Here is a 23,083-nt window from a genome sequence, read left to right on the forward strand (position 1 = left end):
AGCTGTCAGCAATGTACATGAGACATTTGGACCTGATCTGCTGCCACTGCAGGGCTGAAATGTCATGAGACAGTCTCAGCAAAGGCACATGAGTACACTATGATTTTGGCTTAGAGCATTATGAAAGTACGTCCTGGTTATCAGACCTCCCTTTCAGAAACAGAATTACCTGCCCCATTTTATTTATACAAATCAATATATTTCAGGCTATCCCACCCTCGCTAGATAGCATTCCGTCACAAACGTAGGTTTTATGGGGGGAAGGGGACATATTTCATTCATATGAAGATCTGTTATTCATCACAAAGATTCATTTAGGTGAATGTGTGCTTTACAATACAAAACTGCAATTAATAAGCTGGCCAATGCCATCTGTACCACTTGCATTAGGACTGCTTGCAGTAAAACTAAGTATTTATTCTGAGCACGCAGAACAGTAAGCTGCGTGGCTTTGGCAAAGAATGTCTACAGGCAGGTGCCATCACACATACACCGCTGAAGTGGGGCTCTAACGCAGTAAGGGGGTCTACACAAAGTGTCTGTTGTCAAGTGACATACCCAAGCTGTTCAGCCTGCCCCAGTTATAAATCCCACACCACTTTGCATGTTGGTACTTGTAGGAATAACTATATAAAGAGGGGAAAAACTACAGGTACATTACACCACCTCAAAATGGCAATCTAAAAGCTACGATATTCAGAAAAATCCATGTGGATGAGACCATTTGTTTAAATCAGTATACACGATCAAGGAGTGATATAGGTGAGAAGTCCGTGCAGCAGTTTGCCAACTTATTCGGGTTTATAGCCCTCCTCACCAGTTCCAGCTTGTCATGCAGATTACTACTGTGCGCCGGAAGCGGAAGCGGGAACATGCTCTGCTCCCTATCAAGGAAACGTATCCCAGTCGGCCAAATACAACCCCATTTACTGAAAGGGACTAGAAATGACGTCCTGGGCCCTGACGTCACGGGGCGGCGCATTCTGTACACCAATGACTGCCCCCGTTTACGATATAGCGCTTATTTCCTCCGGTTTAATTACTGGGATTTCGCTTAATTTATAGGAAGCCCCGTTGCTTCTCCTGCTTGGGTTTCCCCAGCATTGCTCAGCCTGCTAAACACGTGCCTTCCTCTGTTTCTGGTTTATCACTCCACTGTCATTCTGCTCCACACACCCCGCGCCCCACCCCACCCCCCCGAGCTCTCTCGGGGCTACACCTTGTTCGGGATGACTTTCAAGGAAACTGGTGATTAAGAGGGACTTCCCCCATATGGCCATCCCAGCCGGAGATAAAAGCCTGTCCCGTTCGCTGTCAAGTCCGGGCAGAGCGAGAGTAGGAGGGGGGAGTCCTCATACCCAGACAGAAGGGGAGAGCCTCGCGAGAGAGAGAGTTCACAGACTGGACAAGGAGAGGTTATGGGGGCGTCCTAATATCGAGGGACAAAGAGAGAGGGAGAGACACACCCTTTCATATCGCGATATTAATAAGCGGGCGCATCGCTCTCGCAATAAAGTTCCTGCGGTACCACAGGGTAAACGGAGTTATAGGACCATACTGCTCATAAAATATCGCAGAAACGTCCATGTCCTATTACGACAGCATTCCGGTCACAGAATAGGCACATTCGCTTGAGAACGTCGAACAGTACGCGTGAGAAGAGTACAGCCTTTAGTTACCATTGGGTATTAATTCAGGACCTCGCGGGATAGCCCAGTCTCCTCTTGCTCGCTAGGGCTCAGGATCTAGGGCTCTGATACAGAGGGGCTGTGTGCAGTGCACCCAGGCGGCTGCTGCTTTGGCGTCATGAGGCGAAGAGGGGCTCTCCAGGCCCTTTTCCTGCTCCCACTCTGCCTTAGCCTCCTGGGTACAGTGTCCGGGAGTCCACCCTGTGCCACGGGTCACGAGTACCAGCCCAGCACGGTCAGTGGAGGGCGCTGCTGCTCCAAATGCCCACCGGGTGAGCCTTACCCCACCCCCTCACATCCCTCAAACCTCTACTCTCTCCATAACGTTTGAGTGAATTCTCTACTGGTATGACACCTTCGCCGGTGGAACTGCTCCCCATTCTGCTCACTTTCCTCCATTACACCTCCCTTAATTCTTTCTCCTTCACGTTCTCCACTTGCACCTCTGTCAGCCTCCCCCGTCCATCTCCTTCCCGCTCCAATGTGTCTCCTTCACACATCCCACCATCTTCTCCTCCCCATCTCTCCCACCCCTTCGCCTCCTTCACACATCCCATCTTCTCCTCCCCATCTCTCCCACCCCTTCGCCTCCTTCACACATCCCATCTTCTCCACCCCATCGTTCCCACCCCTTCGCCTTCTTCACACATCCCATCTTCTCCTCCCCATCGTTCCCACCCCTTCGCCTCCTTCACACATCCCATCTTCTCCTATCCATCTCTCCCACCCCTTCGCCTCCTTCACACATCCCATCTTCTCCTCCCCATCGTTCCCACCCCTTCGCCTCCTTCACACATCCCATCTTCTCCTATCCATCCCTCCCACCCCTTTGCCTCCTTCACACATCCCACCTTCTCCTATCCACCTCCCCCTTTGTCTCCTTCACACATCCCACCTTCATCTCCTACCCATCTCTCCCTCCCCTTCGCCTCCTTCACACATCCCATCTTCTCCTATCCATCTCTCCCACCCCTTCGCCTCCTTCACACAACCCACATTCTCCTATCCATCCCTCCCACCCCTTTGCCTCCTTCACACATCCCACCTTCTCCTATCCAACTCCCCCTTTGTCTCCTTCACACATCCCACCTTCTTCTCCTGCCCATCTCCCCCTCCTTCACTCATCCCATCTTCTCCTCCCCGTCTCTCCCTCCCATCTGTCTCTTTTTACCACTCTTTCCGTTGCATATATGTCACCATTACCTGCCTGGTTCTTCTCTCCTGTGTCCATCCTTCAAGCAGGCCCTCGACTTTCTTTCCATGTGCCTCTCCACCGTTCCCATGCTCCATGTCTGTGTCCTTCACTCGTGTTTGTCTTCTTGCCCTCTGTTATCAGCCACTCCCACAGTCCCTTCTCCTCCCTCTGCTAAGCTCTGAGTAATCATGTCCTCTCTTGCATGTACAGGTCACTATATGACGAAGCGGTGCACTCCCCTGCGGGACACAGAGTGCCGCCCCTGCCGTGAGGGGGTTGCCTACAATCCAGCCTGGAATACCAAGTACCAATGTGAGCCCTGCCGGCAGTGCCACGGAGGTAAGTCACATTTCAGTATCCTCCCGTACCCTGGAAAATCAGCCTGCCTACCAGTGCAGTGGGTCTGACTGTGACTGTGTGTAGAATTATTACTGGAAAACCCTAAATAGAAAGGGAGAAAAGGACCCAGCGGCATAAATAACCTCCGACTTCTGCAGCAGGCTACCAGTTGGATTCGCAGCTACACATGACTGTTTCCAAGAGGCTTGAACGAGGAGTGTGACTGAGCTCAGCATGGGCTGGTGTAGGGACGCAACAGATCTTGTTAATTGACATTGGGTTGCGGAGGGTGACATCTTCTGTCCCTAAACATTTTTGTAAATTAACAGCTATTAGCACAGTTTATAAGCCCAAACTCTCGGTGTACCACACACAACTCTGGCGTCCTCCCCGAAATCGTGAATGGATTTCTTGTCACAGCTGCAGGGGCACCACAAATCCACATCTTGTTGCCTATATTCAGTTCCCTGGTTTCCAGTTTTGGAGTCCGTTGCTGGTCGTGCTTTCCTCTCAGTATGTTTGGGTCAACAACCAAAAGCACAATTGTCTCATAAGCGTATGCCCCCTTTCACTCCGCCTGCATGGCGAGGATGATGGCATAGGTGCCGAGTACACGGGGAAAGAGCGGGCATTTGCCCCCGTTCTCCTTGAAGAACGGGAGCAGGGGTGTCATGTTGCCCCCTGTGGAGATTCTGCAACCAACACTCTCCCAAATCACTGGGCGCAGCGGGGCGTCTGGCCCCTCTCCTGCTGGCTCGGTGTTGGTGAAGTCTTAGCATGCATCTGGCTAAATTAGCAAGGGCTGCGCCCTTCAAAGTGGGAAGACCACCTCATCATCACCTCAGCCTTGTTTAGGGATTGGCAGGGGACACACCAAAGCTATTTGCAGGCAAGATAGAAGTAGTAAATCCTAAAGGTGAATGTTGCAAAGACAGCTCAGCAGGTTCGATGACTGTTGCTGAGATTTTATATGTTTAGACTTGCCTAACATTGTGTGTTTTTCTAGCTCCTGCTGCTAAATGTGCTGTAAAATGCCCTGATTATTTACTAGTAATCATCTTTACCCCAAGTCCAGGTCTTCCTCGTCCCAGTCATCAGGGGAGGAAATAATTTTCAAAGTGGCCCTGTGTTACACATTTTCTGCAAGCACAACCCTTTTCCTATGAGACATTTGGGAATAGGTTACCACACAAAATAGCCGCAGGGTGCAGAGACCTACCGGGGGAAATCTCCAGAGTTCCAAATAGGACAGTCCACCCCTGGTAGTCATTCACTAATGAAGGTGACTGGGACGAGGAAGACAGGATGAGGAGCTAATGCCCCGATCACTTACCGGTAATCATAATTACTCTTAGTCCAGGCCTTTCTCGTCTGTTACTTTCATTAGTGAATGACTGGGACGAGGAAGACAGGACTCAGAGGTCATGTGTTGTTTTAAACTGGAGATGTGTAGCGCTCCCTCGCTTCGCATGGTGTGCACATTTCTGCCCGACCACCCTCTATCGAAAAGCAAAATGTGGTTCCGCCTCCATAGCAAAAATCATGTCCATTTTACAGGCCCTTATTGGTCGGTTTCTTGTGCCGTCACGCGGGTGAGTTTTTGCGTTGCCATTGCTGACACTTTGAGGCATTAAACACGTTCTGGCTGCAGAAACGGAGTCCCCGCAACCGCTAAATACGTCCGATTTTGACAGACAATGATCTTGTTAGGTGATGTCTGCATGGATGAAACATGTTTGAAGGCAGGCAGAAGAATGTTTTTTATTACATAAGACCTATCACTCTCGTACATACCTGCCTAACCTCCGGGTTTTACCCAGAGACTCCGGGTTTTTTCGCTCTTCTCCTGGGAAGAGTGTGGAGTTTTCCGGCCGTCCCGGCGTCTCCACTAGATGTGTGTGCTTTGATCCTTTTCCTGCCATGCATGCAGTACTGGCAAGTCTGTCCACGCTTCCTAACAGCACATCTGATGGGAGTGAACGTTTCTTTGCTGCCAACCCCCGCACCCCGCAAATGCGCTCATGTTTGCCTTCAAAGCGACTTACCTGTAATGAAGGGCAGACATTACGGCCTCCGCTATGGCAAACATGTGCTATGCCAAACATGTGCTATGCCACATGTGGATAAAAAAAAAGCAATTGTGCGGTGTAAGAGAGATTTCTTCATCACGTTGATGATGCCCTCAGTTTACATACACCTTCACATATATTTGTGATATGTTTTGCATGTTTCGTGCTTATTACAATCATGTTAGTTTATTGAACACATACAGCAAACTTAAATATATTGCAACGTGTGAGCGTAACCATGCGAACGTGTGGGCGGGGCATTCTGGTGACGTAGATCTCCGGGTTTTTCCATTTTGGAATGGAGGCGGGTATGTTCTCCAACAAAATCCGGATTACAAGTTTTATTTAAACTTCAGCCAAAGCCGCGAGAGAGCGCTGTGATGACTTGCCCCACCGTCCACCCGCAACTCTGGAGGGGGGATCGAGGGATCAGGAAATGTGTGCTTTGCTCGTGACCTGAGGGGATCCTTTTATAATGCCAACAGGACGCAACATATCAATTATTCTGCGTCAATCTGTTGACATGTGCGCACCCCGCCTTGGCATGTGCACATCCCTTTTTGGAAAAAGACCTGGATTTTTTTGTGTGTGGGCAAAACATGGTATGTGAACCGGTAACGTAGCTCAGTGGGCTGACCAGCAGCTGCAGACATCTGTGCAGGTCACGGGTTAAAATCCTAGCAGAGCTGGCCAGCCACTGATCTTTTTGGGATAGATACAACGTGGGCCATGGACGTGCGTAATTACCCGCAGGTTAAATGCATATAATCCCACCTTTCTTTACTGGGCGCGGAACATCTATCCTGCTCATGGGCCTGCAACATTTGGCTCGCCAGATGTTTTGGACTGCAATTCCCATGATACTGACTATTGATTATGCTGGTTAGGAATGATGGGAGTTGTAGTTCAAAACATCTGGAGAGCCATAGGGTGCAGACCCCACTGCAGGTTATGGCTCTCAGCAGAAGGCAGCTTCTCGGACTAGGGTTGGAACCGGTTGCCTATGGGGTGCTCCTTCCAAAATGAATTACCCGCTTGAGCTGTTTTTCTGTGATCTAAGCCTGTGACAGCGTTTACAATGTTCTCTCGCTGCAGCCTGGACACACTACGGGCTATGTTGGTGCGATTAGAACCTGCCCCCCCCCCCCCAGGTCACGCGCTGATGTGTATCTACAGCATTCGCATTAGCTTACTGAGCAATCATACCTGTCCCGCATGATGAACGTAGATATTTGCAGCAAGCGCATTAACCCAATGAGTTATCAGAGCTTGGATCATGGCACCGTGTATTCTACATACACGCGATTCCCCCTTAGTGTGTGTCTGGGTTGACACTGTGTGCGGTGCTCCCCCGGTACGTCAGAGTCCCAGCCATCGACGCACCTCGAGCGCCAGGGTTGGGCAGTTTGCATAGCAACTTGTGACGCGGAACGAGGAGCCACATACGTCACCCTCGGCTTCTCACCTCAGGGGGTTGAGCAAGTGGCTGCATTCCAACCGGCGCGGCCGGGCTACAATAACAAGCTCCACCTGGTAACCTGCCTGCTCTCCCGATCTAGTTATTTTATCTCAACCCACGGCCTCACCCCATTGGCTCGCAGTAGGTTGCTTAACCAATCACATTCTACGCCCTGTTACGCAGGGCCCCACCTACTCATGCCATGGCAGGAGTTATATGGCTCTGAGCGCTGGTTAAACAGAAAGAAAGAGGGAAAGTTCAAGCAGGCCAAGCAGTGCTCCAGTTCCCGTGAAGAGGGTCGTGGGGGAGAATGTTATGATCGTCTGCCGGTTGCTCTGGAACTAGACGTTGTCATCCCGGCTGTTAATGTGCAAATTGCCATCGGCGTCTGTAGAAGTCAATGTTAGGAGGGGTGAACAAGGGGGCACACGTGAAACAAGGGGGCCAGGAGGTGCGGCGGCTTGAACAAACAAATATGGGGCAACAGGCAAAATTGGTTTTTAGTAAACACATATTTTTCCAATCTGTTTGTAGTTTTTTAAAAAAGCCACATAATGCACGCACAGTGACGGTTTAAGAAAAAGAAAAGGTTTGAACCAAGTTAATATACACTATGAAAAGGTAACTTGGTGTAGTGGCCTCTAAGGACGACAGGACACTCAGGGTCTTAACTGTCTTTATTAATAACACAAACTGGTGGGCATAACTTGTCCTTGAGTAGGGCAGGGGAGTTACTCACAGTTCCAGTCTGGGCCTTCCAGTTACTTCACTGGAGGCAAGGTGTGCTCATGGATGGCACGCTGTGAGCTTCCAGGGCCCCCATGTGGCCTCCTGTGGCCGTGGACTTATGCCCTGGAAGCTGGGCTGCAGAGGCTTCTTTGGGCCTCATTTATAGTGGCTCCTTAATAGGAGCAGCGCTGTAAACCGACCTCTTGGTCTGGTTCTCTGTCAGAATGTGGCGGCAACGCTCTCCGATGTTTTCTCGCAGAGCGCGGGCTCGCGAGATCCCGTTACATTGAGATCTTGCGAGATCGCGCTCCCGCGATCACTTGACGTCCCCACACACCTCCTTTGCTGGGAAAAAGGATAGGATGTCATTCCATGACAAAGTCTGCAAACTTGCTGGGTTTCCTTTTCTCTCTTTGAGGTCTGCCTTGATCCGGAAACGGGGCAGGGCTGCGGGAGCACTCTTGGGGAGGTGCGGGTGATTCAGGTTCTCCTTGTCTTGCCCTTTGCTGTGACTCCCTGAGTGGAGTTGGGCAGTGGAGACTTGAGAACTCGTCGCCGTAGGGTGACTCTGAGGCATCTCTTCCTGACTGGTGAGGGTTTTCGGATGGCTCTTGTTGGTCTGGGTCTTCTCCGGTTTCCCAGTGTGGCTGCTCAACGTATTCTTTTCTACGGTACGTGGCCACCCTTTCTAGATTCCATTTCCTTCCGTCGCTGGTGCAGATGTGGTTTGACCCTTTCTCGATGACTTCTATGGGACTGCTGTATCTGGAGCTGGTCGAAGTGTCTTTGTGAGGGAGACGTATCTTTACCAGGTCGCCTTTGTCAACTGTTGTCTGGCGAGCGGCTCGACGCATGTCCCCTTGGGCCTTCATGGCTTTTTTGTTACGCTGCATGCGGAAAACCACATCTTCCATGTCCACATCTTCGTCAGCCCTCACTTGATGGAGCCAAGGTGGTACTAGTGTGGATGCTGCCCTTCTCCCCCTTAACAGATGGAAAGGTGAAACGCCGGTGACAGCATTGGGGGTGCGGTGGGCTGCGACAGCCTCCTTCACTGTCTTGTATGGGTTTAGGCCCGAGGCATGCGCTAGTTGCAGCGTCCCTTTGATGAAGCAGTTCGCCCGCTCGACCAGGCCATTGGCCTGTGGGTGGTAGAGACTTGCTCTCCGCTGCCGAATGTTGTTCAGGTTGAGGAATTTCTCCATCTCTCGAGAGACCAACTGGACTCCATTGTCCGTCACAATTTCCTCGGTGAGGCCTTCGCGCTGGAATATGGTGGTGAGTGCTTCGATGACTGTGCTTGTGGTGATGTCCGAGGTGAAGTCGACTTTGACCCATTTAGAGAAATAGTCGACTGTGACTATCCCATATTTATGTTCTGGGGGCATGCTGTCCAGGGGCCCGCACCACACCCCTTTGCGGACTTCGGTGGGCAGCATAGGGGCTTGTCTCACAACCAGACGCTTGTCACTGTTAGTGTACTCATGGCACCTTTCGACCATTTGTCGTATGTCCTGAACAATGCCTGGCCACCAGTAGGCGTTGCGTATCCTGCGTCGGGTCATGTTGCATCCCAGATGGCCTGAGTGAGCTCTGCACAGGATCACTTTGCGAATTCCGCTGGGCGGGATCACTTGGTCGCCTCTCAGAATGAGACCGTTCATACTGGTGATTTCGTCGTTCACCTTCCAGCATGGTCGTAGGCCTTCAGGGATTGCTCTTTCGTCAGGCCACCCTTCGCGGGCCCAGGCTGCTACGCGCCTTAGAGCATCGTCCTGCTCGAACTCTTCCTGCCAATGGCGCTCATTTAGGTCCATGTACTCGCCGTTCCTCAAGTCACCTATAGAGGCTACGACACATTCATCTTCCATGAATGGGGTCCCAGGGGCGTTTTGGTTGAGGAGCCTGGACATGCAGTCCGCTTGCGCGTTTCTCCAACCAGCAATGTGGGCTATCTCGTATGTGTACTCTTGCAGTTTTGCAGCAATCCTGGCCAGTCTCGGGGTGGCAGTCTTGGTGCCGCCCAGGATCAACATGTGGATGAGGGGTTTGTGGTTGGTGACCAGTCTAAATTTCGTGCTCCAAACATAAGATCTGAAGTAATCGACGGCCCAGGCACATGCCAACATTTCTTTCTCAACGGTGGAGTAATTCTTCTCCACTGATGATAGGGCTTTTGATGAAAACGCCATGATATTTTCAGTGTCGCCCTTCTTCTGGGTCAGGGTGGCCCCCAGCCCGTACGCGCTGGTGTCTGTTGTGATACAGGTGTCCCATTCAGGGTTGAACGGTTTCAGGCATGATGCGTGTAGAATTCTCCTTTTGATTTCAGTGAAGGCTTTATTTTGTTCTGGCACCCAGGAGTAGGCTGCCCCCTTCTTCAGAAGCTCCCACATGGGGGACGTGGTTTCGGAGAACCTTGGGACGAATTTTGCATAGTACTTGGCTAGGCCCAGGAACAAGAGTAGTTCTTCTCTGGACATCAGGGCCGGGGCGTCTGTAATGGCCTCCATCAGATTCTTCTTGGGGCTCACCCCTTCGCTTGAGATGCAGTACCCAAGGTATTCTACTTTGCTCACTCCAAAAACGCATTTCTCGTGCCTTAGATGGACGCCTGCCTCTTGAAGCTTGCTCAGGACTGCCCTGAGTGCTTTTTCATGGGTGTCGTTGTCCTTGGCGTACACGAGGATGTCGTCCTGAAAGAATGAAACATTTGTGAGTCCTTTAAGTAGAGAATTCATCATCCTCTGGAATGCGGACGCTGCCGAAGACAAACCAAAATGCATGCGGGTATATTGAAAGGTGCCGAACGGAGTGATGAGCGCCGTCAGGGGGCGTGAAGACTTGTGTAGAGGAATCTGGTGATAGGCGTCACACATGTCCAGCTTCGAAAAGATTGCCGCTTCTTTCATCATGAGGACAATTTCGTTAATGCTGGGGAGCAGAAAGCTATCAGTGACAACCTCTAGATTCAGGCTTCTCAAGTCGATACATATTCTGAGGTCGTTGCTGGATTTCTTTTTAACTAGAACCACTGGACTCAACCATTCAGGCGATTACACTGTCTTGATGGTTCCTTCTTCGACCATTTTCCAAAGGTGGGCCTCTAATGTAGGTCTCACCGTGGCAGGTACTGCTCTAACTTTGTGTTTCACCGGGACCGCGTTGGGTTTCAAATGAATTTTGTGGACAAAGTCTCTCACTTTCCCCGGGTTCTCGGAAAACAGGCTAGGAAACATCTCCTTGAAATTTTGCGCTGCTCCTGAGGAGACCATGAGTATCTGTTCCGAAGTGCTGGGATCGAGTTTAATGCTGAGTCTCTGTTGATCGTCCCTTCCAAGCACGGCTGGGCCTTTGGGTGAGAAGTACACTTTGGTGGTGGTAGACCTCCCTTTGAAATCAATCCGGGCTCTGATGTAGCCCAGCAGGTTGACAGTTGCACCTCTGAAGACCGTCGGTTTTTGCCTGGTCGTTCTGATTTCCACTTGTGCTTGGCCCATCATTTCCTTATACATGCCGATGGGGAGGATAGTGAGGTCTGATCCCGAATCTGCCATGACACGTGTTTCCATTCCGTCCACTTTAATGTTGCAGTGGGGCTTTTCTCTCCTGGCGTGGAGGGCGTTGACGATGATGACCATGGGTCTGTCCTGTAGCTCGTCATCATTGCTTGAGGTGCAGTCGCCATTGACGCGGGAAATGGTTTTCTTCCGCCACGTACATTGCGGAGCCACGTGACCAATGCATCCGCACTTGGAGCACTCCTTATTCCTGTCGGGGTAGTCAGGATCATTCGCCATGTGCTTGGTACTGTCGCATCTATAACATTTCGGCAGATCCTTTTGTCTGGTGCCTTTATTTGTGGGGCTGTCACGGGATTGCTTGTCTCTGCGCCCTCTCCATTGCAGCGCCGCAAGTTCTGGTATGGGCAGGTGGCTTCCCGCCTCTTTGCGCCTGCTGGAGGTTTCTTCCTCTGCCCTGGCAATTTGAATGGCCTTGTCGAGGGTCCTTTCTTTTTCTTGGATGAACTTGTCCTGCACTTTCCTGGAGTTAGTGAGAACGACCAGCATGTCGCAGATAACGTGTTCTGCGTTTTCGCCGAACGCGCAAAGAGAAGCCAGCTCCCTCATCCTGGTGATATAGTCGTCCACAGGTTCGCTCCCTTCTTGTTTACGGGTGTAGAACCTCAGCCTGTGTAGCACCACATTCTCTTTATTGGTGAACCTCTTCACAATGCGACGGGCGCCTCCTTGTAGACGTCGTCGTCATCGACTACTGGTATGGCTGTTAAGCTGGCAAAAATGCGCTGACCTTCAACCCCCATTGCGTTCAGCAGCATTGCCGTCTTCCTGGCGGGGGCATATCCCATGGCGCCCACAGCCTCCAGATACATGGTGAAAAGGGGCTCCCATTGCATCCACAGAATTGCTGGGGTCCCAGGTGAAGGGAGAAACGCAGGGGGCGGTGTGGCGCCTTGCATGGTGGGCCCGTGGGTCTTTTGGTATCCTCGTTGCCAATTATGTAGTGGCCTCTAAGGACGAAAGGACGCTCAGATGGGTCTTAACTGTCTTTATTAATAAGACAAACTGGTGGGCATAACTTGTCCTTGAGTAGGGCAGGGGAGTTACTCACAGTTCCAGTCTGAGCCTTCCAGTTACTTCACTGAAGGCAAGGTGTGCTTATGGAAGGCACGCTGTGAGCTTCCAGGGCCCCCATGTGGCCTCCTGTGGCCTTGGAATTATGCCCTGGAAGCTGGGCTGCAGGGGCTTCTTTGGGCCTCATTTATAGTGGCTCCTTAATAGGAGCAGCGCTGTAAGCTGACCTCTTGGTCTAGCGCTCTTCCAGAATGTGGCGGCAACGCTCTCCGATGTTTTCTCACAGAGCGCGGTCTCGCGAGATCCCGTTACATCGAGATCTCGCGAGATCGCGCTCCAGCGATCACGTGACGTTTCCACACTTAGGTTCAACGTTTGCAAAAAAGGGCCCCAAAAACGTCTAGGGTCATTGTTAAGACGGATTTCTGAACTCTGTCCTGGTGGCGCAGAGGTTCAGAAGGCCAACCTAATTACTTGGAACAGGGTAACCTCTGGACAAGCCAGACCAATCAAGGTAGCGATCGCGGCGGTCAAGACTAGGTCTCAAGAGGGGTGAGGGTGACTGAAAGCCCGCAATGAGCACACAAAGCAAGAGCGCTTACAAACTACTCCAAACAGTTGTTTATATCAAAAATAGATACACATTTATTATAAGGCCTTGAAACTAATAACCACAGTAAAAGCAGCGATATACAACGATATTAAACCAACACATACACTATCCACCCAATATATATACAGAATACTCAGTTTCACAGCATTAGCAGCACGAAATATGTTATCCACCTGCAGGGGAAGGAAAACAGGCAGTGCGAACCAATGCGTGTGATATGTCCGCCTTCTGAGGCCCCTAACTAGATGGTAGTCCAATCCCTACGAAGAGTGGAGCCTAGCGCTCAAAAGTACCTGCACACGCCGGTGCCAATGGGCAGAAGGTGAAGCTCTTCGGAGGACGTTGAACAGCTCTGTAGGGAGCTCTAATGAAGGAGAACACGGTCCGCGACTCTAGCGCAGCCTCCACTGTGAGGCAGAAGCAGGGCGCGAGTACGGACAAGGGGTGCTGTATTTACAGCGGGGAAAAGCAAGGGGCACTGCAGGAGGGCGACCAGATCCTAGCTAATCTACTCACCGGTACCCGAAGCAAGCAGGCCCGAGCTTCTCCTCGATAGATGCAGCTTCTCGCAGGTTCTGAAGAGCAGGGAACGTCTCGTCGTCGTGCAGAGAAAAAAGACGTCCCGATCGAAGAAACAAGCACAGTTTTGTCGCCACAGCAGGGCAACGGAACGGCCGGGTGTATTCAAGCCAAACGAGCACTGCTCACCTCTAGCTTAGGGTTGCTAAGCAAACGAAGCGTGTGAGCGTGCCCCGGACTCAGAATACCACCCAACCTGTCGGCGATTACAGAGCAGGCCTCCTTAGTAAGCTGGTCAGTCAACTGGATGGCCCAGAGACACTTCCGAAGGCTTACAGCAGGAGTTGATGAAGGTGCCGGGAATAGCTGGTCCTGCTATTCCAATAGGTCGAAGCGCCAGTACAGGCCTTCTTGTTCGATCTTAGGTGGAAAGGGCTTCACCGGACGACAGCAATGAGGAGCAGAAGTTCTTCAGGGGGTCACCAGCGATTCCTCGGTCCAGCCTCGTGTTCGCAGGATACTTGGCTCCTGTATCCCTGGGTTCGTAAGAACTCAGGAGATCGACATGGTAGTGGTGTTTCCAGCTCCCTCTCATCCACGGTTCCCTTCGCGCCAAAACGGAGGGGAGCCAATGGGAGATCCGCTCATCAACACACATACCATACGTGGACCAATCACGGACCACAGTGGTCCCAGGCATTCACACCACCCTAGACTCTCTGGCACCCAGGATGTGTATTGGGACCAGACAGCCCAGCCCACATCCTGGGGGCACTCAAACGACATGTAGAAGCCCGCGAAAGCAACCGTGTTTCGCGGGAAACTACATGCCCAAATAAGGAAGGCCCCGGGTCGCCTGACCCGGGGGAAGGTAAAGGGAGCAAGACGGACAGTGGACGAGACAAAGGAGCCTCGTGGTCCGGCCATTTTGGGTAGCCGGGCCACCCTTTTGTGTTCGCGGCAAAAAGGTGCTCAGAACGGCAAAAGGAGCTCAAAATAAACCAAATGATCGCTGCCACCAGCCCAGTCCCTGAATGACTTGCACCGATCCAAAAACCATCCTATAAGAGTGTCTAGGGTCTGTAGAAGGCTAGAGACCCAAGAGAGCTGTAACTTAGCTTACAGTGCCCTCTTGTGTCGTGTTGCACTAAAATGGCGACACGATAAAAGAAACTACGGGAAACAGCGTTCCCCGGTACTGACTGTCTTAAGGGCATGTCAGTTTCCCCGTAAGAAAGGAGCGAAAGCCCAGAGGAGTACAGCAGAAGGCTGCACTTCTCTGGCAAAGTCAAGAAAACAGGTTGAAAACAATAGCAAAAAGTTTAGGGGTTGCCACATGGAAGGAAAGTTCCCTACAATAACGAAATCTTTCCTAACACTCGCCCCTCCCAGACTATGGACAGGGGGAACTAATCCACCCCTGGATGAGTCTCTTGTTCAGGTCGGTAAAACATTCTGGACAACCCATCAGCATTGCTATGTTGGACACCTGGCCTATGCTCAATAGTGAAGTCGAAGCCTTGTAGACTTATGGACCACCTAAGCAACTTTGGATTCTCCCCCTTCATGTTCATTAGCCACTTTAACGGCTTATGGTCAGTCTGCACAGTGAAGTGGGTCCCATAGAGGTAGGGCCGCAGCTTCCTTAGGGCCCACACAACAGAGAAACATTCTTTCTCTACCGTGGACCATCTGAGCTCTCTGTCCTTAAGCTGGCGACTAATAAAACCGATAGGGTGTTCCTTACCCTTCTCATCTACTTGTGATAGTACAGCTCCTATCCCAGTGTCAGAGGCATCCGTCTGCACGATAAAAGGTCTTTGATAATCAGGGGCCCTGAGCACAGGGGCCTGGCACAAGGAGTCTTTCAAGCCATTGAAGGCCTTCTCACACTCGTCAGTCCAAGTTACCTTCTTGGGTTTCTTCGGAGTTGTGAGGGCAGTCAGAGGAGCAGCTATGGTGCCATAGTCTGCCATAAAATTGCGGTAATAACCCGTGAGTCCTAAGAAGGCTCTCACTTGGGTTTGTGTAGTGGGGGTAGGCCAGTCTTGTACTGCTTGTACTTTACTGGGGAGAGGCTGTATCCTTCCTCCACCTACTTCATGCCCAAGGTAAACCACTGAGCCTTGTCCAATCTGGCATTTACTCGCCTTTATGGTCAAGTGGGCTTTCTGAAGAGCCTGGAGCACAATCCCGAGGTGTTTCACATGGTCTTCCCAGGTGGCACTGAAAACTGCTATATCGTCCAGATATGCAAGACAGAATTCGTCCAACCCATTCAACACATGATTCACAAGCCTCTGGAAAGTGGCAGGTGCATTCTTCAATCCGAACGGCATTACCCGGAATTGGTAAAGCCCGTCGGGAGTTGAAAATGCTGTCTTCTCCTTGGCATGTTCTGCTAAAGCTATTTGCCAATAGCCCGCAGTCAGGTCAAACGTGCTGAGGTACTTGGAGGCACCCAAGGTATCCACCAGCTCGTCAGTTCGAGGCAAGGGGTGAGCGTCTGTCTTGGTGACAGCATTCAGAGCCCTGTAATCCACGCAGAACCTCAATTCAGAAGTGCCTGCTTTTGGAACCAGAACCACAGGACTGGACCAAGGACTACTAGAGGGTTCAATCACCCCAAGGTCTAACATCTTGTTGACCTCGGTCTTAATATAAGACCGTACTTTATCCGACATCCTGTATCCCCTACTTTTGGTAGGTACACTGTCTCCTGTGTCAATGTTATGTTTGCACCAAGGTGTCAAACCAGGCGACTGTGAAAACAGGGGGGAAAACTGCCTAAGCAAACTTTTCACCTCAGCCTGCTGATCAGAAGTCAGGTGAGGGGCCACTCGGACACCCTCAACGGAGCTATCTGAAGGACCGCTTTGGAACAGGTCGGGAAGAGGTTCTGACTCCTCTTCCTCAACGTCTGACGCCAGTAGCAGTGCTGCGATTTCGACTCTTGGGACGAAAGCCTTCAGCCTATTTACGTGGAACACTTTTGGAGCCTGTCCAGGCCTTCCAAGGTCCACTAAATAGTTCACCTCACCCAGGGGCTCCACCACTGTGTAAGGGCCTGACCATTTGTCCTGTAAAGCGCGAGGCCTTATAGGGTTCATGATCAGGACTTGCTGACCAGGGGTAAAGTGAATTAAGGAAGCTTTCTGGTCGTACCAATGTTTCACCAGCGCTTGTCCGGCCTTCAACTTTTCACTAGCCAAGCCCATCAGGAGTACCATCCGTTTTCTGAGCCCTAGCACATAGTCAACTACATTGGTAGTAACAGGGGGAGTGGGCATCTCCCATCCCTCTTTGACGATGGCTAAGGGTCCCCGTACGGGATGACCGAACAGAAGTTCGAAGGGGCTGAAGCCAACACCCTCCTGTGGTACCTCTCTGTAGGCAAACAACAAGCATGGTAAAAGAAGGTCCCATTTCCTCCTCTGGGGCTCCTCCAGAGCCCCAATCATGCTCTTTAGCGTTCTGTTGAAACGCTCCACCAGACCATTGGTCTGGGGGTGGTATGCAGAAGAGAACTTGTAGGTGACCCCACATTCTTTCCACATAGCCTGCATATACTTCGACATAAAGTTGCTGCCACGATCTGACACAACTTCTTTAGGGAAGCCAACCCTAGTAAATATGCCGAGTAACGCTTTTGCAACTGACTTGGCAGTTACAGTCTTTAATGGGATGGCCTCAGGATACCTGGTTGCATGGTCGACCAGCACCAGGATAAACCTATTGCCTGAGGATGTTTGCGGGTCAAGGGGACCAACGATGTCGATCCCTACCCTTTCAAATGGTACCCCCACAACTGGGAGCGGTACCAACGGAGCTTGGATTGTCGCGCCAACCTTACCAGACAACTGGCAGGAGGCACAACTCCTGCAGTGACTTTCTACTTGCACCCCCATCTTGGGCCAGTAGAAGTGCATAGATAACCTTTGCTTGGTCCTCTTCATTCCAAGGTGACCAGCAAGGGGAACTTCATGCGCCAACTGCAGGAGGAAGGGTCTAACAGAAAGGGGAACCACCAACCTCCTATGGTCTCCTTCTGTAGACTCTGTGGGCTCACTGTACAGGAGTCCACCTTCCCAATAAATCCGATGCTTCCCAGGAGGTTCACCCTCAAGCTGGGAGCAGGCCTGTCTCCTTAGGCCTTCCAGAGATGGGCACTCACGTTGGCCCTTACTGAAGTCGTCCCTATCAGGACCTCCTTCAACTAACAAGTCTTTTAGTTCAGGATGGTCGTTGGGGTCGAACACTTCAGGCATCGCCACCTCCTCGTCAGGCTCGGGCGATTGACCAACTCCCTCCACCGCAGTGGTAGGCGAGTTCGGGGGAATATTCTCTTTCCCCCGTCGGGACTTGTTGACTCCTTTCGCCTTGGGTTTCCCCTTCGGCTGGGGCGGCGTATTGGACTTGGCCAATGCTGCCCGTGCTTGAGACCGTGTGTAGGGTCTTTCGGCAGTGTCTCCTACGAGCCCTAGAGCTCTGAGATCATTGCCCAACAAGACCTTTCCCGGGACGTTTCTCTGAATGCTCACTGGAATCCTAACTGCTGTACCATTTAAAGTTAGATTAACAGGGATCACGGGAAACATACGGAGGGGGCCGTCAGCCAACTTAGTGGGCATCAGAGTAGCTCTGGCAACTTCCTCTGAGTCTACCAAGGTAGAATCCACTACAGTTCGACTGCACCCACTATCACTAAGAGCTGGAGTATCCACTCCATTGATCAGCACACTGTCTTTAAAGTAGTGCTTGGTATTATCCGGAATCCTAGCATACGCCTCTGCGACTTTAGGCTCCCAGGAACCCAGGGACACTAAAACTACCTCAGCCTCTATTCCGCTGGGAAATGAGTCTGAGGAGAAGGATGCTCCTGTAATCTCTTCTTCCTCGTAGGAGGAGAAGGCCAGATTAGCGGAGTGGACCCCCAAAGGTCTAACCTTACAACGGGGATCCCCCTTCACATGGTCAGTTGCTCCACAAGAAAAACAAGCCCCATTGGGTCTGTTTACGTAGGGAGGCTTATTATAACCAGAGTTCTGTTTCGGAGGCGAACCTCCACTACCCTGTGAGTTCTCGGATGGCTTACCCTTATTTTTCTTTTTGTGGCCCTTATGGGAAGAAGATTTAGCAGATTCCCCACCCTCCACATCTTTGGACTTTTTCCCTTCCTCCTGCTTACCAGGATGAGTTTTGTCCTTATGGGACACTCGATGTGACACCCATAAATCTGCTGCAATGGCCAGCTTCTTAGGATCTATCTCCTTCGAATCGGCCAAATGCTGCTTAAGCTCCGGGGAAGAAGAAGCAAAAATGTGTTCCAGCATGACCAGATTGATCATGCCTTCGAAGGTAGAAACCTTATAACCTTCAACCCAGCCAGTCAAGTTTTTCAGGGACTCAGCTACATACGACACCCAAGTACCACCTTCCTTTTTCTTATACTCTCTAAACCTTTTCAAATATTGGGTCGGAGTCTTCCCAAACTTTAAAATGAGAGTCTGCTTCAACATTGCAAAATCAGCGCGCTCAGCCTTCGACATTTCCATAATGGCACTGCAACCAGAATGGGGCAGTCTGCTGAGTAACCATGCAATCTTATCCGCATTATCAACCTCTTGAACCTCGCATGCATACTCAAACGCATTTAACCAGTCCATAATGTCATTTCGTTCCTCATACACACTGAGCAGATCTTTTGGAAACCGTGGATGAGAGGAAGCCCCAGAACCATGTCCAGGACCCTTGGACCCATTTGCGAACTGAAGCTTGGCCAGTTCCAACTGGTGATCCCTGTCTTTTTGTTTTTCTGCCTGGTCGATTTTCAGTTTGGCTATGCTGAATTCAAGCTCCTGCTGCCTAAACCGCAGCTCTTGCTTCTTGAATTCAAGCATAGCCTCCCCATCAACACTGGCAGAGGAAACGTTAGACATTACATCCTCCCTGTCCTCGTGGTCGTGATGGATCAGTGCAGCGGCAGAACCGTCGGTTCTGCCAGTGAGAGCAGCCCCACCACCTTCTGCACTGTCCTCGGAAGTTATAGCGTCAAGCTGCGCTTCTTGCCACGCCACGATTCTCTGGATCATTTCCAATTTAGTGCCTTGAGAGGAAACCCCTCTCTCCGCACACATCTTCCCCAATGTTTCAGATTTCGAAGCATTTAAGGTTAATAAAGTATTCGTTTCCATACTGTTGATAGGACTATGGCCTTTTTAACGTTATATTCAATACTTTACTGCGTGTCCTGGTTGGAATAACCTGAAAACGCCTTAGCTCGTGCGCAACACTGGATACCTTCAGTCGTATCCCACCGCTGTACACCAATTTGTTAAGACGGATTTCTGAACTCTGTCCTGGTGGCGCAGAGGTTCAGAAGGCCAACCTAATTACTTGGAACAGGGTAACCTCTGGACAAGCCAGACCAATCAAGGTAGCGATCGCGGCGGTCAAGACTAGGTCTCAAGAGGGGTGAGGGTGACTGAAAGCCCGCAATGAGCACACAAAGCAAGAGCGCTTACAAACTACTCCAAACAGTTGTTTATATCAAAAATAGATACACATTTATTATAAGGCCTTGAAACTAATAACCACAGTAAAAGCAGCGATATACAACGATATTAAACCAACACATACACTATCCACCCAATATATATACAGAATACTCAGTTTCACAGCATTAGCAGCACGAAATATGTTATCCACCTGCAGGGGAAGGAAAACAGGCAGTGCGAACCAATGCGTGTGATATGTCCGCCTTCTGAGGCCCCTAACTAGATGGTAGTCCAATCCCTACGAAGAGTGGAGCCTAGCGCTCAAAAGTACCTGCACACGCCGGTGCCAATGGGCAGAAGGTGAAGCTCTTCGGAGGACGTTGAACAGCTCTGTAGGGAGCTCTAATGAAGGAGAACACGGTCCGCGACTCTAGCGCAGCCTCCACTGTGAGGCAGAAGCAGGGCGCGAGTACGGACAAGGGGTGCTGTATTTACAGCGGGGAAAAGCAAGGGGCACTGCAGGAGGGCGACCAGATCCTAGCTAATCTACTCACCGGTACCCGAAGCAAGCAGGCCCGAGCTTCTCCTCGATAGATGCAGCTTCTCGCAGGTTCTGAAGAGCAGGGAACGTCTCGTCGTCGTGCAGAGAAAAAAGACGTCCCGATCGAAGAAACAAGCACAGTTTTGTCGCCACAGCAGGGCAACGGAACGGCCGGGTGTATTCAAGCCAAACGAGCACTGCTCACCTCTAGCTTAGGGTTGCTAAGCAAACGAAGCGTGTGAGCGTGCCCCGGACTCAGAATACCACCCAACCTGTCGGCGATTACAGAGCAGGCCTCCTTAGTAAGCTGGTCAGTCAACTGGATGGCCCAGAGACACTTCCGAAGGCTTACAGCAGGAGTTGATGAAGGTGCCGGGAATAGCTGGTCCTGCTATTCCAATAGGTCGAAGCGCCAGTACAGGCCTTCTTGTTCGATCTTAGGTGGAAAGGGCTTCACCGGACGACAGCAATGAGGAGCAGAAGTTCTTCAGGGGGTCACCAGCGATTCCTCGGTCCAGCCTCGTGTTCGCAGGATACTTGGCTCCTGTATCCCTGGGTTCGTAAGAACTCAGGAGATCGACATGGTAGTGGTGTTTCCAGCTCCCTCTCATCCACGGTTCCCTTCGCGCCAAAACGGAGGGGAGCCAATGGGAGATCCGCTCATCAACACACATACCATACGTGGACCAATCACGGACCACAGTGGTCCCAGGCATTCACACCACCCTAGACTCTCTGGCACCCAGGATGTGTATTGGGACCAGACAGCCCAGCCCACATCCTGGGGGCACTCAAACGACATGTAGAAGCCCGCGAAAGCAACCGTGTTTCGCGGGAAACTACATGCCCAAATAAGGAAGGCCCCGGGTCGCCTGACCCGGGGGAAGGTAAAGGGAGCAAGACGGACAGTGGACGAGACAAAGGAGCCTCGTGGTCCGGCCATTTTGGGTAGCCGGGCCACCCTTTTGTGTTCGCGGCAAAAAGGTGCTCAGAACGGCAAAAGGAGCTCAAAATAAACCAAATGATCGCTGCCACCAGCCCAGTCCCTGAATGACTTGCACCGATCCAAAAACCATCCTATAAGAGTGTCTAGGGTCTGTAGAAGGCTAGAGACCCAAGAGAGCTGTAACTTAGCTTACAGTGCCCTCTTGTGTCGTGTTGCACTAAAATGGCGACACGATAAAAGAAACTACGGGAAACAGCGTTCCCCGGTACTGACTGTCTTAAGGGCATGTCAGTTTCCCCGTAAGAAAGGAGCGAAAGCCCAGAGGAGTACAGCAGAAGGCTGCACTTCTCTGGCAAAGTCAAGAAAACAGGTTGAAAACAATAGCAAAAAGTTTAGGGGTTGCCACATGGAAGGAAAGTTCCCTACAATAACGAAATCTTTCCTAACAGTCATTTGGTCATAAAAAGTGTTTTCCTTGTGTTTTTCCTTGAACGTCTTTCCTTTTCGTCTTTTGTTGCTCTCGCCTAAAATCAATGTACAATGCCAAACAAGAGCAAATAACAGTCTACAATCACCACACTCTTTTCTTTCATTAGGTACCTTGAAGGTCACCCTGAATTGCACCTGAGCCAACACACAACATGGCAGTTCAAAGGTCTTCCATAAGGTGCCCACTCAGAGGTTTTAATAGATGACCCATAACAGCGCTCCATCTAACCCGATAACATGGCAGTCGGGTACTGCTCGCCCCCCACCTGGCAAGATAACATACCATCCCGCTACTGCCGAGCCTTGGCTAAATAGCTGAGGCCAGACTAGCTTTTCTCATTTGTGGCATAACAAGGCTGCAGTTTACTTTCAAACATTTCACGGCAGCAGCTTTCTGTGTAATATTCTTGTTCCTTTGCAACCGCTTTTTCCTCCAGTCAACTCTCGTTTTCCTTAGCCGTTCATTTTCCTGCATACTTAGGTCTCACTCCCCGAACCTCCCAGAGCCTCGCACTCTGGGCGAAACACATTGGCAGTCGCTGCTGATGGGCTGCAGGGAGTGCCGTTATGCTTCCTTTTTCCACCAGCCCAAGCTGGAAGCTAATGACCACAGGGCGGTGCCCCTCCTCTTTTTTCCATGCTGCCCCCGCCGTGCTAGGCTAATGGGGCCATTTGCCTGTGGTCCTCTTTACCCTCCATCAGGAGGTTGGTTTAGGCACTGCTCGATCGCCTGAGTGACCGCCACAACAAAACAAGGTTTTTGCCCCTATGCCGCCCCCACTAGTGCCAAATTGGCGTACTATTCGCACCCTCGCCCTCTCATTGCGTCCTGGTACCACCCATGTCTGACAGGTGAATCCCCCTTCTCGTAATACCTAGGCACCCCGAGGTACATCAGCCTGTGCCTTATTTTTGAGAAAACCAGCACCCCTGCAAAAAATGTTTGCCATTGCCATGTTCAGCTTTCTCAGACTTTTCCCATCTGAGTTACAATTGGCCTCTCTCCCCGTGTACATAGGGGTCAATTCTGACCACACCAACTCGCAATCCCCCAAGGTCTTGCACAATGCCCACTTTATGCAGCACATATCGTGCCGCCGATGACCTCTGCCCAGTTGGGCCAGGTCATTCCCCCCCCTAGGTGGACTACACTTACTAAGTCAGAGGTGGGGGCCTCTTCTTTGATCAATTGCACCACTGTTTTCTCCAGTTCATTCCCTCTCATTCCTTCCTTCCCAAACCAAAGGGTGTCATTCTTACTTAATGTCCTCTTCCTTCTGCTCCTTGTGACCTAGCACCGTTTTCCTGCCTGATCTATCTTTAACCTCCTGCAAAAACACGCACCTCCTTCCCCTGCAGTCCACGTCAGCCTCCATGAGACCACCCCTGAAGAGTATCTAGGAT

The 23,083-nt window shown here is 51.1% G+C and overlaps 1 protein-coding gene across 1 annotated transcript in view; it reads left to right on the forward strand.

Annotated features, from left to right (window-relative positions):
• Positions 1–1,295: 1,295 nt before the first annotated feature.
• The window catches only part of LOC138580284 (tumor necrosis factor receptor superfamily member 3-like), a 74,367-nt gene continuing 52,579 nt past the window's right edge, over positions 1,296–23,083 (forward strand). Inside the window, exons 1-2 of the mRNA XM_069650697.1 lie at positions 1,296–1,960; positions 3,094–3,222. Coding sequence (XP_069506798.1) covers positions 1,807–1,960; positions 3,094–3,222 — 283 coding nt within the window. The 5' untranslated portion in view covers positions 1,296–1,806. The remainder of the gene's footprint in view (positions 1,961–3,093; positions 3,223–23,083) is intronic.

The sequence above is a fragment of the Ambystoma mexicanum genome, chromosome 3p (assembly GCF_040938575.1).
Source record: "Ambystoma mexicanum isolate Mex_15411 chromosome 3p, UKY_AmexF1_1, whole genome shotgun sequence".
Classification (NCBI taxonomy): domain Eukaryota; kingdom Metazoa; phylum Chordata; class Amphibia; order Caudata; family Ambystomatidae; genus Ambystoma; species Ambystoma mexicanum.